At 43.7% G+C, this 17,821-nt stretch overlaps 1 protein-coding gene across 11 annotated transcripts in view; it reads left to right on the forward strand.

Moving 5' to 3' along the window:
- FOXP4 (forkhead box P4) overlaps positions 1-17,821 on the forward strand; it is a 159,362-nt gene that overhangs the window by 105,942 nt on the left and 35,599 nt on the right. For 7 of the 11 annotated variants that reach the window (XM_083618014.1, XM_083618015.1, XM_083618011.1 and 4 more), the window contains 5 exons: positions 5,045-5,195; positions 7,402-7,606; positions 9,263-9,367; positions 12,237-12,324; positions 15,433-15,516. In XM_083618014.1, the coding sequence (XP_083474140.1) occupies positions 5,045-5,195; positions 7,402-7,606; positions 9,263-9,367; positions 12,237-12,324; positions 15,433-15,516 (633 nt within the window). The remainder of the gene's footprint in view (positions 1-5,044; positions 5,196-7,401; positions 7,607-9,262; positions 9,368-12,236; positions 12,325-15,432; positions 15,517-17,821) is intronic. The other 4 variants (XM_083618018.1, XM_083618019.1, XM_083618017.1 and 1 more) reach the window with 1 other exon arrangement.

Consider the following 17,821-nt stretch of genomic DNA (forward strand, 5'->3'; position numbering starts at 1 on the left):
AGTGCAGACAAAATGCATTAAGGAACTCAAACCCCGTCGCTAGGGAAAAGATCAGGGATCAAGGGTGTATAGGGTTGGAGCAGGAAGAGGGAGGGTTGGATTTGGGGATTGCACCCTAACAGGAAACCTTCCCTATGTGCCTCCGTCTCTGAGAGAAGGAAAGATTGGAAAGGCCCAGTGGGTGCTAGTGACTGGCAGAGTAAGGTTCAGTAATTACTTTCTTTGTGTTTAAGATTTTTATCTGTGGGCCGATAAGCTTCATACTTCATTGGTTCTATCAAAAGTACGCAGTGGATGACCTCCAAAAGTGAAAGTGTCCAGAGAAACCCACAGACTCTGGCAGCAGCACGTCAGGGGAGGCTGAGAGGGAGCTGGTAGGCAACAGCAGAAGGAAACTTTATTTTTTTAGTACCTGGTGATCAGGGAAAGATGTTTGAGGAACGTGGCTTATTAGAAGAAAGGCGGGAAGAAAGACTGAAGTGCGTTTAATGGGCTATGCCATTTTACAAATGCGGTGCCCATTGTTAGGCCTGGCAAACTAGCAAAGCTTTCATATCTTTTAAGCATAACTTGAACTCAATTTCCTGTGATAATATCTGAAAAACAAGAATTCCATTACATGCATTACTGTGCCTCATATTCAGTATTTTATCTGAATATTAAAACTGATAACTCTCCTCCCAAAGGTTTGGGGTGAGTAAAAAAAGGGGGGAACTAAAACAGAAAATAACCCACCAACAGACTAAAACATTAAAAAATTCACTGACATTTCCCCACCCTTTCCTAATTTAAGCCTCAAAGTCCAGCCCTAAACAGTAAGTCCTCGCAAAGCTACCATAAAGCAATCAGTTTTGGATTTTGTTGACTCTATAATTGGAGTAAGGTTTGTAATTGGTGTGAGTAGGGAGCCACCAAGAATGCCTCTCTTCACACCATCTTTGCTGTCTGAACCTAATGAGTAGATGTTGTCAAAAAGAGGGCACCTTTGGTGGATGTCTGAGATTATATTTGGAAATGCGTCAAAAGGCCATTTTAAGGTGTGCTTGCTGTATTCCCCAAAACTAGATACAGTGGAACCTTGGTTCTCAAATGGCTTAGTTGACGAACAGATCGGCTCCTGAACGCCGAAAACCCAAAAGTCAGTGTTCCGGTTTTCGAACTTTCTTCAGAAGCCAAACATCCAACACGGCTTCTGCTTGAGTGCAGGAAGCTTCAGCAGCCAGTCAGAAGCTGTGCCTTGGTTTTCGAACATTTTGGGAGTCGAACGGACTTCCGGAATGGATTAAGTTCAAGAACCAAGGTACCATTATATCTAATGTGGTTATTATATTGGTCCTTTCCATACTAGTAATTAAAACAGTACTACGGAGTATGGTGATAGCACATTACCGACTCACTCATTGTAGACAAAGGGCACAATCCAACAGGAAATTTTGTATGTGCTAGCCTCAATGAAATAAATGAAAGCTGCAGAAGAGCACAGCAGTATTCTTGTTCAGCTTGCTTTCATTTCAAAAGAGCTTATGCAGGAGAACTTCCCAGAGGATTACGTCTGCAGGTGCCTCCTGAAAAGCAAGTGTATTTTCATAGTTTCCTGCACTGACATTTTTGATGGTGTGGAAAGCAGCTTTAGAACTTATTTGTGAGTAAGGACTCTAGGGAGGAGGATACATTTTTGTTAGCTTGAATTGGAGGCTTGCAACCAGGGGATTTGATATCCAAGCTTCTGTTAGAAGCTTAAATGAAACTAGCTAAAGGGTTCAAACAACCATTTTAACCCAGCTCTTCTCCCAGTGGCAGGAACTCCATATATGATGACGTGTTCCACCCCCAAATTGTTTTAGGAGTTCCAAAAAGCTATGCTCTGATGCAGGGGTCAGCAAACTAAGGCCCGTGGGCCGGATCCAGCGCAATTGCCTTCTCAATCCGGCCTGCAGAAGGTCCGGGAAACAGCATGTTTTTACATGAGTAGAATGTGTCCTTTTATTTAAAATGCATCTCTGGGTTATTTGTGGGGCATAGGAATTCGTTCATTTCCCCCCTCAAAATATAGTCCGGCCCCCCACAGGGGCTGAGGGACAGTGGATCAGCCCTCTGCTGAAAGTTTGCTGACCCCTGCTCTAATGCATTAGTTACTCTGTTGCATTCAAAACATGTCCTGACAATCCATTTTCTAAGGAGAGGTGCTTACACTCCTGGATTCTGTTGCAGCCTCCTGCGCTCATTCATATGGTCCTAGACTTCATTGCGCCTTCTATTTATCCCCACTTGTCCCACAGCCACAAGTCACTCCATTCTCAGTGCCTATGAGATCCCATTTCAGTGTGGGCCTGTAGAAAAGCTATGCAGCTGAAGCCATTTCACCTGCTGGTTACTCACTGTTCCCTTGTCCCCATCTGTTATCCTCCAGACTCCCGGAACCTACTATAAGGATGCTTGGGCTCAATGACAAGTCCATGAGGAAAGATACAGAGGACTGTTGAGTTATGAAGTGAAAGCAACATGCCCTGGGGATCCTAATGACTTAATCCGTTCCCAATTTCCTTCTGTTTTACAGCCTGGAAGTTGAGTGAATGGGGCAGTGTTCAACTGCTCTGATGTAACAGGCAGAAACCTGTGCTCACAGAAAGGCCTGCCAGGGAGTGGGGAAGCAAGGGAGGGGAAAAAGCAAACTCTAGTCTGTGTGATACTGCTACAGATTTTTTACATGGGAGCGTTCTAGGATCTCCTCCCACACCCTTAGGCCACTCAGAGTGCATCTCACACACATAAATTTTTTTAACATGAATGACTCACCCTTCCTTGCTTGTCTGCCTGCAGTACAGTCTGTAGGGGATGCCTCTTCCCAGTTTTGATGCCCCTTGGCTGAGACAGACCGCCTGGTGATTCATCAGTTAGGAATTTTATCCAAATTGAAAATGAATGGACTTGCCTTGATGTACTCTTCAATGATGTATTCTATTCTGCTCTTCAGATAGCTACCAAATAAATGCTTCAAAGATTAGATGGAGGACAAAATGGATATTTTAGGCTCTGAATCTTTCCCATATTTTGCCAGTTCCTGTTTCTCTGGGGCCGCCTTGGTTTATGCTACTGTGGATCTCTCTCTACCTCTTAAATTTATCCATTTAAATATTTATAAGCAATACTTGCATAAGAATAGAAGAAGACAGTGTACAACATACAAGCATAATGTGGTCTTATCTGCCAGCTGAAGTACACATACTTTAGTAGAGGTAGTATGGAGAATCATAGCATTGTAAAACTGAAGAGTTGGAGGGAACCACAAGGGTCATCTAGTCCAACCCTCTACAATGCAGGAATTTTTTTTGCCCAGCATGAGACTCAAACCCATGACCCTGAGATTAAGTGTATTATTCTCTACCAACTGAGCTGTCCAGCATAGGGTTATGGTGAGAAAAGGGCCACACATTATTCTCTCTTACATATTGTCATTTACAGATAGGTAGCCGTGTTGGTCTGCCATAGTCAAAACAAAACAAAATTTTTTTTCCTTCCAGTAGCACCTTAAAGACCAACTAAGTTAGTTCTTCCAGTAGCACCTTAAAGACCAACTAAGTTAGGTATCTGAAGAAGTGTGCATGCACACGAAAGCTCATACCAAGAACTAACTTAGTTGGTCTTTAAGGTGCTACTGGAAGAAAGAATTTTTTGTTTTGTTTTGATATTGTCATTTGTTACAGTTCTGTTTATAAAATAAATCAATGGCTGTAGTTGTGCTCCTATTTCTGCCATCTCATTTTACCTGTGTGTTTTTAGATTGTGATTTTATGTTGTGATCCGCCTTGAGACCTCCGGGTATAGGGCGGTATACAAATTTAATTAACAACAACAACTTCCAAACAAATCTTTAATAAATGTTTTAGGAAAATCATTACATAAATTATTTTAATAATAATATTCAAACTATTTGCATTTGAATTTAATCCTTTCATTTTGCCTCTTGGGCTTTCCTTTTAAATCACCTCAATTAAAAATATTCGAGAAGAATCTTATTCTTGGCTTTGCCACAAACTCCCCATGAAATCATGGGCAGGCCATTATTCTTCTCACTGAAATTAATGGGCCTCGTCTTGTTGGAGTCAGTGTACATGGATGTCAATGGGTTGTGGTTAAGGCCCACAGTCAGCTAGAGTTCTTGAATTTTAAAATCATTTAGTGCTGTTAATTTCTGACACTGAGATTGATTCTCCATCTTAACATTAATTTTTTTTACATTGGATTAACCCATTTCCCGCCTCTAATAGGAAGATAATGATGAGCATTTGTGACACATTTTGCAAAACTTTTTCTAAATTATGGCCCATATTTGTGTCGCATTCCATTTTCTCTGAAAAGCCATGCATAAACAACCAAATTTCTATGTGTCATTCTGTATGAGAGGTGGAAAAAAAGTTTATATTAGAGTATATTTCCCTCTGCCAATTTAATTAATATATCTTTAAAAAAACACACACCTGTATTCCTTGAGACCAGCAGGAGCCCCAGATCCTGGGCATTAAAGTTTCAGGAGTAGATATGGCCCAGATGGTTGTGTGTTACTCCATAAAGTCAAACCGTTGTCTTTAAGAGTTTCCCAGGTTATGATGCTCTAGCCTGCAAGCCTTTTGTGTTGCTCATAGGAGCTCAATCCATTGATGCTGATGTATGCTTCGGGTAGGCAGATACAACTGAGAAACAGAGATTCTGCTTCTTTATGCACAATTCAAACGCACAGACTTTGTGGAAATGCTCATCTGGCAGAGAGACTCAGCATTTTCACTGCTCTGCCAAGCAGGCTCGCTCTCTTCTCTTCCGCCACCCACCCCCTTCGTTCTGCTGCTATGATAGATCAAAGGCTTTCTGTCTTGGTTATATGCTGTGTGGCCACTGAGGACAAGAGATCAGGACTGTGAGCTGTGCTGGCTGAAAGCAAGGCTGATGCTGGGATTGGGCTGCTTATGCAAGACCCCAGAGAATCCCGGAAGGCCTGTGCTACAGGGTTGAAAATAATGTGTTTTGATTTTTTCCTTTTGTCTTCCAGCAGCCATTAGGGAATAAGCAGCTGGCATTCCAACAACAGCTACTGCAGATGCAGCAGCTGCAGCAGCAGCACCTGTTAAACCTCCAGCGACAAGGGCTGGTCAGTTTACAGCCAGGACAAGGCACCGTTCCTCTGCAGACCCTTCCACAAGGTAATTCACATAAGCTTCCTTGCTTTTTTAGTGCCAGAGGAGGTAACCCATGCACCCAGAGCAGCAATTAGCACAGCCTGTTGGTTTTCTGTTAATTTTAAGAGCTGACTGTTTGAATGCACGTGGGGCCTAACATTTGGCATGCTTTGGGTTTTGTTATAGAACAGACATCAATAACGCGTTATTGGACCAAAATGTAATGTGCCTGATCTGACTCCTGTTCCAGGAGCTGTGTTGCTGTTAACGGGAGAAAGCTGGGGCCTAATATTTCATTTTTACCTTTCGTGCATAACACAGGGATTGCCTGCTGGTGGAAGCTTCACTGTGATGTTGCTACTTTCTGTCTGCAAGAGAGGGATGCATAAGCAAAGTAGCTTCACTTTATGCAGACACCTTATGCCCCTCTCTTCCAGAGAGGGAGTCCTTGAGGAAAGCGGCAGAGTCTAGACTGATATACTCAGCCTAGTTCATGCTAAATGGGGTCTTTGAACATCGTGAATTGGTAGGGACAGGCAGTGGCAAGGCATGTGGTGGTGGGCAAGCTGAAAGCAATGCTCAGGTTTTGCCAGTAAGTGCCCCCACCCCTGCTTACCTTGGCCATGGCAGCAGGAGTTAGCCGAGTACTGCTTTCATCCCCCTCCCTTCACTCTCCCCCCCCCCATTCAAGCCTATTCAGTTTCATATTCAAATGTCCAAGGGTCTCTTTATTTGTTTGGAATGGAAACCAGAAGACGTTTGGACACACACTCACTTGAAATTTCAGTCTGGCATCCTGGATTCATTTGACTTTGCTGGTCAGAACTGAGTCTATGCTCATCCCTTGGGGAAGGATATTGACTCACTAGTAAGGCACATGCTTTTGCATGAAGAAGGTTCCAGGTTCAATCTCTGGTATCTCTGGGTAGAGCTGGGAGGGATCTTGTCTGAAATCCTGACGAGCTACTGCTGGTTAGTAAACAAGCAAGCATGCAGGTACACAGATTGAAAATCACAACTGCTTCACTCTTCACCAGGTTCTGCTACTGCCATTCTACCCTGAGCTAAGCCATGGTTTGGCTTGGTTTTAAGTACAAACTCAAGACTGTGGTTTGTCTCACTCCAAACAAACTACAAACATTAAGCTAAGAACAAGCCCTTGATACAGCTTGTTTGGAATGAGACAAATTGTGGGCCTGGGTTCACACTTAACACTTAGCCAAACTATGGCATAGCTCTGGGTAGTGGTGCAATAGCAGGACTGGGAGAGGTGGAAAATGGCTGTGATTTTTGCTCTCTCTCCCCATACACTTGCTTGTTCACGCTTAGCCTTGATTTGGTGTTATGTGTGAACCAGGCTGATAAAAGGCAATTTCCTAGGTTCCTGTGAGTAACTGAATGCAAATATGTAATTGGGCAGCTAATTTTTAAGAGTTACATCCCGAAAAGCATTGTAGCTGCTGCTGTGCCTAAATGTCAGCATTTTTACCTATCTAAAAGACAGTGTGATCATCTAGCTAGCCAAATCAAGATAAGAATGAATGCATTCTATGGCATGAAATCCATATATTGCCAGAACCACTTGTGGTGCATACCAGGCATGCCAAAACAAAACCACCCTCTGGCTTAGTTTTTCTTCTCTGTATAAGTGGTATAAATATCCAGCCTCTGCATCAGGGATGGGTAAAAGCAGTCAGTTGTTGGCAGTGCGTTGGAGGACTGCTATCCAATTTCTAGTGGGCCACATACTGCTGAGATGGTGGACTAGTGTGCCTGACTGTTTCGAGCAAAAGTCATTTTTATAGTATTAAGCAAGGGTTTGTTCTTGGGATTTCTAATACAGATTAGTTATGTCTTTAATTGTTAAGAAACGCTTCAATAAAATTGTAATTTTAAATAATTAATTTAAAACTTGTAATGGCCATGGAGATTCTAGACCATGTAAGACTGAAGTAATTCCATGCCTGCTCTAAAAGTCACTAAGTTCTGTTTGATTTCCAGATGCCACAATTAATAGTGTTGCATAAATAGCCATTGAGGAGAGCTCTCAGTAGCAGGGAGACTCAATTAGCTCTTTTGTCAACAAACTAAACACAGAAGCCACACCTTTCATGGATTTTTTTGGCTCATTTTAGCGTGGGTTCTGCAGATTTGTGATTCTTAAATCCTTCTTTAAAAAATCTTTTCCTCTTTCTGCTGCTCCTTCCTGCTCTCTCCAACATGTGTGAAGCTGTGTGTCCCTCAGACCTTCAGCAGCTATGGAAAGAGGTTACTGCTACTCAGCCTGTAGAAGACAGTATCAAGCAAGAGGGACTTGACCTCAGCACCAACACCTCCAATTCTACCTCGTTTTCGGCCGCCAAGGTCTCTCCTCCAATTTCCCACCACCCTCTTCCCAATGGACAGAACGCCATGCTCACACAAAGGAGGGACAGGTAGAAACTTTATGTGGTCCTTTGAAATATGGAATGGATAATTTGTTAAGGATATAGAATTTATCTCAAAGGACGGGGTAAAATTCTACACATGATTGGGAGAGACTAGTATTTTCTATCGTGTTCAGACCTTGAACTTCTACTGTTTGGCACAGTGTTGGCTTACCAGATATGGAGTCAAATTTGTGATTGTACCTGCCTTCAGTGGCAAATGGAACTTATTAAGTCACAATAGGAGGGATTGGCCATGTGGAAATTGGCCACTTCAATTCAGACCCAATGAATTACAATTTAGGCTCAATGAACAAATTATATATGAATCTTGCTAGCCATTGGAGAATGGCTACATGACTATCTTCCCAAACATTTGTGTATAATGGCCCCATTGCTGTTGTGGAGACTATGCTGACTCAGTTGCTTTTTTTTAATGGCACTGGTGCAGTCACAGCCTTTAGTTTTTCAGTTTACCCCAAGGGCCAAATAAGAGTTCATAATAGTCATTCATGTCAGGGAAATGGCTTAGATGCTGTACTGTTTGGGAGTATCCAGTAAAGAGCTTTCCACTCTGATGCTTTGACACCCTAGGAGACAGCTCAGGATCTAACAAGATCCTTCATATAGGCAGAGACTCTTACCCTTGGGACAGTCCCATGCTAATCAGATGAAGGCAGCTGTGCTAAGTACAAAGTCCATAGGTCTGCCAGCCTTGTGGGCTATCAAGAATAAGCAAGAAACATAGCATAGATGCTCTGCAGAGATAAGGAAGTTCTGCATCAAGCAGAAGCAGACTAGCAATCTATATTAAAATCTAATAAAGCAAACCCATCAATGGATTAAAACAAACAATCTCATTAAAATCCACTAAAAGTCAAAGGAAACAGGATTATTTACTTGAGTGTCTAAAGCTAGCAGAGTAGGTATCAGAAGAAAGGTTACAGGGAGAGAGTTCCACAAATGAGGCGCCAACACCAAGACAGCTCTGGTAACTACCCAAGTTGACTTGGAAGATGAAGGAACCTATAACCTGACATCCTATGAAGCTTTTACTAATGTGGCAGGTTCACAGGGGAGCAGGCAGCCCTTTCATATATTGTGGTCCCAGACCTTTTAAAGCCTTATAGCTCAGAACCAGCACTTGAATTATGTTTGGAAATAAATTTGGAGACCATGAAGCTCTTTTGGTACTGGTGATACATCTTCCTCTGCATCTGTGTTTGAAACCAACTGCAGTTTCTGTGCATTCTTCATAGGCAGTCCCACACATAGCACTTTATAGTAATCTAACCTTGATGAAACCAGGGTATGGATAACTGTAGGCAGTGCACCTTTTTTTTAAGAAGAGTTGCATCTAGCATACCAAGAAGATAGTTAAAAAGTATTTTGTGCCACACCTGACAACCTAAAATATGAACTGAGGATGAATTCTGCTGGTCTGCATCTGCAGCTATGGTTCTGGCAGCCCAGGCTAGATTCGCAGTTAACTGGGTGGAGACAACATCTGCTCAATGAAGGGAGTATACATGAGCATGTCCGATCCCTTTAAAATGCCCTGTGTGGTTGTTCCTTCAGCCAACAAAGCAAATGAACTATACAAAGCTAGAGCTGATATTCCATAATAATGCTTTTTTTTGTTTTCCTTTACCCCCTCCTTTGCAGCTCTTCTCATGAGGAGACTCCTGGCTCTCACCCTCTGTATGGACATGGAGAGTGCAAGTGGCCTGGTTGTGAAACCCTCTGTGAGGACTTGGGACAGTTTGTCAAGTAGGTGACTTCCTTATGTGCAAGGTATACTCATGCTGCTGTGTTCTTTGGCCTAACCTGTACTTAATATTCTTCCTGTATTTTCTCACACCATAGACCAAGCTTCCTCAGCCTCGGCCCTCCACATGTTTTGAGACTACAATTCCCATCATCCCTGACCACTGGTCCTGCTAGCTAGGGATCATGGGAGTTGTAGGCCAAAAACATCTGGAGGGCCAAGGTTGAGGAAGCCTGCCATAGACCTCAAAAAGGAAAAGTCCTGCTTTAACTGTTTTTGATGATGTGCAGTGAAGCCCAAAGATCAGTCTGTTGCTTTTTGGCCCTGGGGATGGTTTCCTCAGATTCTAGAGATATTTTCCCTCTAAATCAGTTATTAGTGAGCTTTGATACTTCAGAAAATATAATTTGTGTCTGTAGAACAGGTACCTGGTAGCTTTTGATAGTCTAGAAGCACCACCATGCCAGCCCCCTAGAGCCATTCTAGCATCACTACTTTTAGAAAAATTGAGTACAGTACTTCCACACCAGTTTTTCCTTCTGTGAAATGGAGCTAGACCCCTCTAGGCTTCTTCTCCGAAACAGAGCTATATCACTGTTATAGACCTTTGGTAAGAACCAGGAAGTTTTTAAAGGCTGCCAGGCACTGTGGGGTATATAGGAAGAGTGGGAGAGACTCTGCTAGAGAGAAAGAGGCTGACTGGGACCTACCGTAATGACAAGGCTTTGGAGGAGAGAGGAGACAGACCACTAAAGTTTATAGCTCGCCCATGTTAGGAAGAAGAAAAGGGGGGCGGGTGGGGAGAACTAGAGAGAAACAGATGGCAGCGCGGCAGCCTGCTGACACCGCTTGTGGGCTCTGTCACTGACTGATTAACTCCGCTGTCTAAGAGCCCTCTGCTAGCGTCAGGGTCAAACAAATTGTTTTCACGCTTCGTCAGAGGTTTACTTAATTAGTTCATTTGCAATTAGATCTCTTTGTAGCCAAGATTTTTAGCAAAGACATCAGATGAAACTGACGGGTTTTCTTTTCTTGCTTGTTCGGGTTCCCCCCTCCCCCCAATGCCTTTCTTGCTACACATGCTTCCCACCCCGTCCACATACGCACATGCCGCTCCTCATTCTCGGGCCCCCTCCACCTCCCACCCCACTGCCTCCAAACAGAATGTTGTGAAGGTTGAAAATGACGTTTGGGAGGACTGGAGACGGTCAGAAGCACAGCCTGTGTGCCTGATCTGTGTGTGTATGTGTTCTGTGAAATGAACATTTTAGAAAAACTTGCCACCCCACCCCCACCCTGGCCTTCAGCTACCGAAGGATCACTGTTAACGAGCCAACAGGTGCCAACTGCAACAGACTTAAGGCAGATGGGCAGGGAACTCGCATACTCCTTCAAAGCCTAACTTAGCCTTTTTCATGTGGCCAGGAGGAGGCCAAAAGGGAGAATTGATTCCACCTGTGCTACCATATGTAACTGACTGGTCCGAAAGGAGCCCCCTAACATTAGACAGCCATATCCTGCTTCCCCTAACTGGGAAGTCTTGACACAGCTTAAAATAGTAAGGAAACATTGCATGGAATGTTGTTCAATAGCGAAACTAAGGCTCTTAGAGTAAAATGAATTTAATTCCCTGCACTACCTTTAGTTCATTGGCTGACATTAAGAAAGCTTACATTCATTCGCCTGTTAATGGTACAAGCTTTGAAATGGAATATAAAGTCCAGGCCTGTTTCGGTTTTGTTAAATTTTGTATGGCAAAAGGCTATGCTGCTTCAGTTAGGGACCGGAACTTGGCAGCAGATGGAGGGTGGCTTGTTGAGGCAAAGTTGTGAACCTACAGTGAAGAGGCTCTTGGAATTCATAAAGGAAAATGCATTTTCTGTCCTTATAATCCATCTCTCCTGAATGAAGAAAAATCTCTGGAAAATTGGTAGACTTACGAGTGTTGAGCTCTTTTTCCGACTGATTTGTAAGCCTGTCACTTTGCCTTTCTGTGGTTCAGGATCTCCAACTGACTCTTGGGTTGACTTGTCTCTTCAGACTCTAGGGCAGCCTTCCCTAACTAGATGTCCTCTATGTCTTCTAGATCTTTTGGACTGTGACTTATCTCTGACCATTATCCATGCTGGTTGGGGCGGATGGGACTAGTAGTCCAAAACATCTGTAGGGAATCAAGTTTGAGATGACTGCTGTAAGTTGTGTAACTTGCTGTGTATATATGTACAGGGTGAGTCTTTTGAAAGAGGCCCCATGGAACATGTGTACTCTGTATCCACGGGGCCTCTTTTAAAGAACTCACCCTGTATATGTAGCACCAGTGTGGTACAGCAGACAAGGTGGTAGACTTAAATCAGAAAACCTTTGGCTCAAATCCCCACTCAGCAGTGATACTGACTAGGGGGGAATTCAGCCTTGCACTCTTCCAGTCGTTCCGTCTGTGCAAGCATTTCAGCTTGCCAGTTGGAACGATTCCCCATCTCCTCCCCCCATGTGCTGTTCTGGGGGACCTCCTCCTGCCCTGAGCCATTTTCAAGGGGGAGAGGAGGAAGTCCTTGAACTGATGGGCCTGGTTAGGTACATTTCACCCTAGGTCATGGTCTATGCACAAGCCACTCTTTCTCAGGCTAGCTATCTGATGATAAAATTGAATAACCTGTTGATGAACAGGATAAAAATGAGATAGATAAGATAGCAGACATGTTGCATAGCACAGCCAGTGTATTAAAGAATCTTAATAAAGGGGTAAACATTGTCAAGGGAGTTCTGGTTGTCCAGAACTATGTTAATTCTTTCTTCTTCTTCTTCTTCTTCTTCTTCTTCTTCTTCTTCTTCTTCTTCTTCTTCTTCTAAAAAAATGTTTTCTGTTTTTAGACACCTCAATACAGAACATGCACTTGATGACCGGAGCACAGCTCAGTGTCGAGTTCAAATGCAAGTGGTACAGCAGCTGGAAATACAGGTGAGTGTAAATATATGCAGTGAACCTTATTCAGTCCCATCTGTATTCAAGCCAAAATCCTTGAACAGAGCAAAGTCAGTAAGCTGTTTAATTTGGGATCTTGTGTACCTAAGGGATGGATTTTGGAGTTGTTGTTTTTTACATTGGTTTAAAGCTTCCTTCACCTTTTTGGCTCTAAGGATCCAGGTCCTTTATCAGGATTGGCCTCATGGGCCAAATTTGACAGGTAAGCAGGGTTGCCCATCTGTTAAGCACATGACCATCGCATGATTGACATACAGGCTGTCAGATCTACCTGGCAAAATCCCTTGTGGGGCTCCCAAGTGTCCCCTGCTGCTATGAAAAGCCCAGGAAAGAATGCAGGCTCTGCTCCACTCCCAAGTTTCAAGTTGCCTTAGACATGGCAACCTTAGGATCAGAGGCAGGTCATGAATGACCATAGTATTCATTACTCCTGTCTTCTGTTATGCTGATAGGCATCTATTTCCACCCATCAGAGTGGTGGAGAGGGCCTCAGACATATGAGTCAATCATAAACGGCTCCAGCAGTTCCTACTGAAATTTGCAAGAATTGTAAAAATTGGATGCCCAAGGGTGTAAACAGCCTTTCTTCCATAACCTAGGACTTTATTCTGTGATTACAGAGCTGAACAACTTGCAGGAATGTCACCAAAGGAGTTCTTGACTTTATGAGACCAGGACTGGACTTAGAGGAGCTATGTGGATGATTCTAAAAGCAGAAGCCGTGCATCACCTGCTGCTGCTGGGGAACATCCAGTAATACAAAACATCTGATGTGATGTCACTGTTCTTTGAGTTTCCTCACCCCCCCCCCATTACAACTGATGAAGAGGAGGAGCTGGGAAACTTGAGGCATGGTGGCATCACGCCACGTGCTTTATATTAATGGATGCTACCAGGGGTGAGAGGAAGTGATGCACTGCTGCTGATCTGAGTGGAAGCCAAATTCCTCCTGTAACATTTAGTTTGGCGCTGAGAGAAATTGTAAACACAAGGAGGAGGCAACATTGGTAAATTAGAAGAGTATGGATTTTGCATATAAGCGATACCTATAAATGTTTGTATAGGGTGCAGGAACAGGTAAAGCAGCATGTAATCTGTGATAAATGATTATTGCATAGGATGGAATATAAATTGGGAATGGCATTTGGTTTCCCATTCCTTACTTCCAGCTCGTTTTCAGAAACAGGCAGCACTGATGCTTGCTTGATGGACTCTGAAGGGAATGGGCAGGGGGTTCTTTTTATCCATGTTGCTAGATTGTATATATGCGAAGCAGTGCAGGGATGAAAGGAGCAGCATTCTCTGGAACATGAATCTCCACAGCAGCAGGATTAGTGACAGAGGAAGGAGTGTGCCAAGGAGCGAGGCGGCTATAACACAAAGCGCAAGTAGTCTCTGTTGGAAGCTAAACTAAGTCAGTAGTTGCAGATGGGGTGCCTCGAAGAGAATGCAGCAGACATGCAAAAAGAGGAGAGAAAAGGAAGGAGTGCAACACTCAAAGAGCAGAGTGAAGATTGTTACACAGCCTGAGTCAAACCGTGTGATTCTACCCTGTTCCCAAGCACTCTCTAAAGCAAAAGGTTGAAAGCAATTACTAGCGCTTAAAGAAGGGAATGTGGGGGAGAGAATCCTTGAAGAGAGCAGAAAGCTCCATGCGTGAAAAGAAGAAGCTGCCACCAGAGTTCCCAATTATAAAGTTTTCACTACAGAGCTCCTGCTGTGTCGGCAGCAAGAGTGTCTACATCATGAGAGTGGATCTGTCAGCTCTAATGAGAGCCACGACAGTGCCAGAGCGTCCTTGCGTCAGAGTCTCTCAAACTTCCAGCAAACTCCACTCTGGCTGCTTCCTTTAACTCCTGCCTCACTGGCCCCCTCTCTTTTTTTTAGTTTTGGGGATGGTTTCAAGACCTGGTGGGAGAGGAGAGAAATGCCCTCTCTGGGTGTGTCCTAGATTCTGTATAGGGGCCCATCAGGTCAGGAGGAACTGAGGCAAAGTTTGAGGGGAGCACTCAGAAAGGGAAGGTGACACAAAGGGAGATGGTGTCAGATCCCATTGCTTCTGCAGCACTCAAACTCTCTCCCTGTGCCACAGCGAATATTTCACCCTTCTCCGCACACTGAGAAATAAACACACACCCCAGGAGCATGCAATTAAAGCAATGTTGCACATCTGGAGAGATGGATGGGCAGGTGAGTGGGTGGGTTGAAAAAGGCATGGTGGGAGTGATAGATGGATGAGAGGAAGTAGTGTAGAGAGGGAAGAGATTAGAAACATGAGCAAGTGATGAGGTGAGGGAAAACCGTAGAAGCAAAGGATGTTGAGAGGAGGTGACTAATATGATAGAGTGCCAAAAGGAAAGATGGTAGAAGTGATCTAGCAGCTTCACATGGGGCAGAAGGATCCTGATGCCTGGGATAGGGAGAGAAGCCATCCCATTTAATACCATGGTGGATGAAAAGGACGAGAACTGGGTGAAAACGCAGTGAATGAAATGGAGGGGGGTTTCATAATGTGAGGTTCCATTTTTCAGCAGCTTTTTCTGCCTCTGTTCACCCACATCTGATTCCTTTACATCAAGGTCACTGGCACTCCTATGTTACTGCACAGTGGATGTACCAGAGTATCAAAAAACCACCACACATCCTGATCTTGATATCCAATAGGAAAAGGCAGCTCTTTAGAGGCTTGGAAATGTGATACTCCAACCAGATTCATGGCTCTCAGGAGTATTCAGTGTTACTAGGGAATTAGGGAATCTGGCAGCTTTTCTCTTCCAGGAGTGCTCTATGAAGGCAGCACAGCACAGCAAGAGCTAAAGGGAACAGCCCAGTGCTGTCACATTACTGCATGTAGGAAGTATTAGTCAAAAGAAGAGAATGGCATGTTCACACTGATGTTGAATGGAGCAAGCAAAACGAGGTGTGTGTGATCCCTGCTGATGTAGAGGGAACCATTCAAGGGCATGATTATTGATGGAACACTTAACTGGACCACCTTTCTAAATATGTTGGCCAAGTGAATTGACCACTAATGGGGAAAAGCTTCCTCAAAACAAATGACTTCTTGTTTGGTTTTCTTTGCAGCTAGCTAAGGAGAGTGAGCGTCTCCAGGCGATGATGGCCCACCTCCATATGAGACCTTCAGAGCCAAAGCCGTTCAGTCAGCCTGTAAGCAATGCTCAGCTTGTTCCTCACCTTTACGCTCTAACTTTCTTTTCTAATAGGGATTGCCACCTCAAGCCTCAGGCCCATATTGTCCTGCCAGAGTCACTCAGGTCTGAAGCAACCCTGGCTGTGACATTTCTTGGCTCACAGTAGCGGGAACTATTTCCTACGAGTTCCTTTGAACCACTAGGGTCCTAGTAGATGGCATGATGGTGTGAGGAAGCCAAGGTATACCTACACTCCATTGAAACTCCTAAACTGATGATTACCAATTTTCCACCCTTGCGGAATCCTCCCTTTTACTACAACCCAAACATTGTTTACTTGAGCTTCACTTTCCACAGTCACGGCCATAGAGGGTCATGTAATATCATAACGCCTGCCAGATACTGCCCATGAACCACCAGGTAGCTATCCTTTCTTTATAATAACAATACCCTTCCTCTATCTGTTTCTCCAAGTCCTCTTTTACACTTTGCACTTGCATTTCACAGAGGCATAACTCAAACTGTATAAGCTGAGTAATCTCCTTGAGAGAGGAATCTGTCCTCTTGGACTCTGTGAATTGTCATGCATGTTATTATTTTATTATTTATTACATTTATATACCACCCTTCATCTGAAGATCTCAGCGTGGTTCACAACATGCATGCATACTGATGGTGCTATAGAAATACAAACAACCATAGGTACCTGTGCTGGCCCTTTTTGCAGGCAGGTAGAATCACTCGTTCTCACAACATCAAGCCAGACTGAGACAACCTCCCAGAGGCAGCAGTTCACAGAGCATGCCCAGATAGCCCAAGCTGCTATTGTACACAAGGAGTGAAGCAAGGGGATTGGGATAAGACAGGTTGTGCCCAGGCCATCCTTGCATTCACATTGCGCAGTTTAGAAAGCCAGCTGTGTAGAAAGACCACACTACTTGTGTCAGTCCTGCAAACTGCATAGACATAGGCTGAAGAGTGCTGTTTGGAAGTGCTGAAACAGCACACCAAATTCTGAAATCAAAGCTGATACAAACATACCCTAGTGTCCTCTACCCTGCAGGGTGTGTTACTGGCTCCTTCCTGACCTATTTTCCTTATGTGCTGCCTCATTGGCCATTCTAAGGTGTTTGAGACCCACATCTATCTCAGGAAAAGCAGCTGGTGACATCTATGCTCTCTTGAGGTTCTAGTTTACATCTGTGCGTGTGAGACCCTCTTGGAAGAACTTGCATCAATGATAAAAATATGTGTTTCCCCTCTGTGGTTTCTGAAAGTCCCTCCTGTTCATGAGAAGGGAGGTGGCCATGGTTACAGTTTTGAGGAAGGAAGAGAGAGAAAGTACATGCATATCACTGAATTACATTCCGAACCCCAAGAGCTCACTGACATCTGCAGTGCTTCAATATATGGTTGTATAAGCTGACCTGATTTTTTTTTACTCGTGAAATGATTGCAATCCTCTTTCTTGGCAAGAGATGAAATTTTACATGGATGCTGTTGATCTTCAAAAGATAATGTTTATCTGTCAGTGTTAGAATATGACTATAGATAATGGTACTGATGAACTACTGGGAATTGTGCTGTATCCTGGGACAGCATTGCTCCAATTTGCTAATGAGACACTTGTGGCAATGCCACAATGTTTTTAAAATGAAATCCACAACTACCTGATCACCTTCATGAAATGAGCAGATAATTAATTCCCCCCCCCCCAAGTTAAGCTGCAGTTTAGACAATCTCATTGGAAGTGGTGTAGCATAGTAGCTAAGAGTGCACACTTTCAGCCAGGAAGCCCTTAGCTCAAATCTTGCCTAAGCCATGAGCTCACTAATGGTCTCCACCTGCGCATGCTTGCTTGCTTCTAAATAAACATTCATAGACTTGGACCATGTTTGGATTTATGCAAGCCACTATCTTGTAATTTCAGCCCCCGTCTGCAGTACAGGTGGTAAATTGTGCTAGCTGTAACTGAAAACCGTTCCTCCTAAAGTTTGGCTTCCCATTTGCTTTGAAAAAACGGCTACAGACAAGAATTATGGATTAGTTTTTTTATTAAAAAAACTGAGCAAGGGAGGAATACTTTATATTGTACTAGATGGTCATCTGGTTCTTTCACGTTTCTAACAACTCGCTTTGATGTAGCTAGTAAAGAGTTTCAGGTTTCATTCATGTTTGCAGAGTATGATCTGATTTCTCATCCACATTGAGCCCTTCCATTGTAGTTGATGAGTCTCAAGTGCTTATCTGAGGTGCCTGTTTCAATCTTTGCTGCTGAATTGATTAGTAGACCCTCAGTGGTGTGCCTCTGCCTTTCACCC

The sequence above is a fragment of the Podarcis filfolensis genome (genome assembly GCF_964270895.1).
Source record: "Podarcis filfolensis genome assembly, chromosome: 6".
NCBI classification, from domain to species: domain Eukaryota; kingdom Metazoa; phylum Chordata; class Lepidosauria; order Squamata; family Lacertidae; genus Podarcis; species Podarcis filfolensis.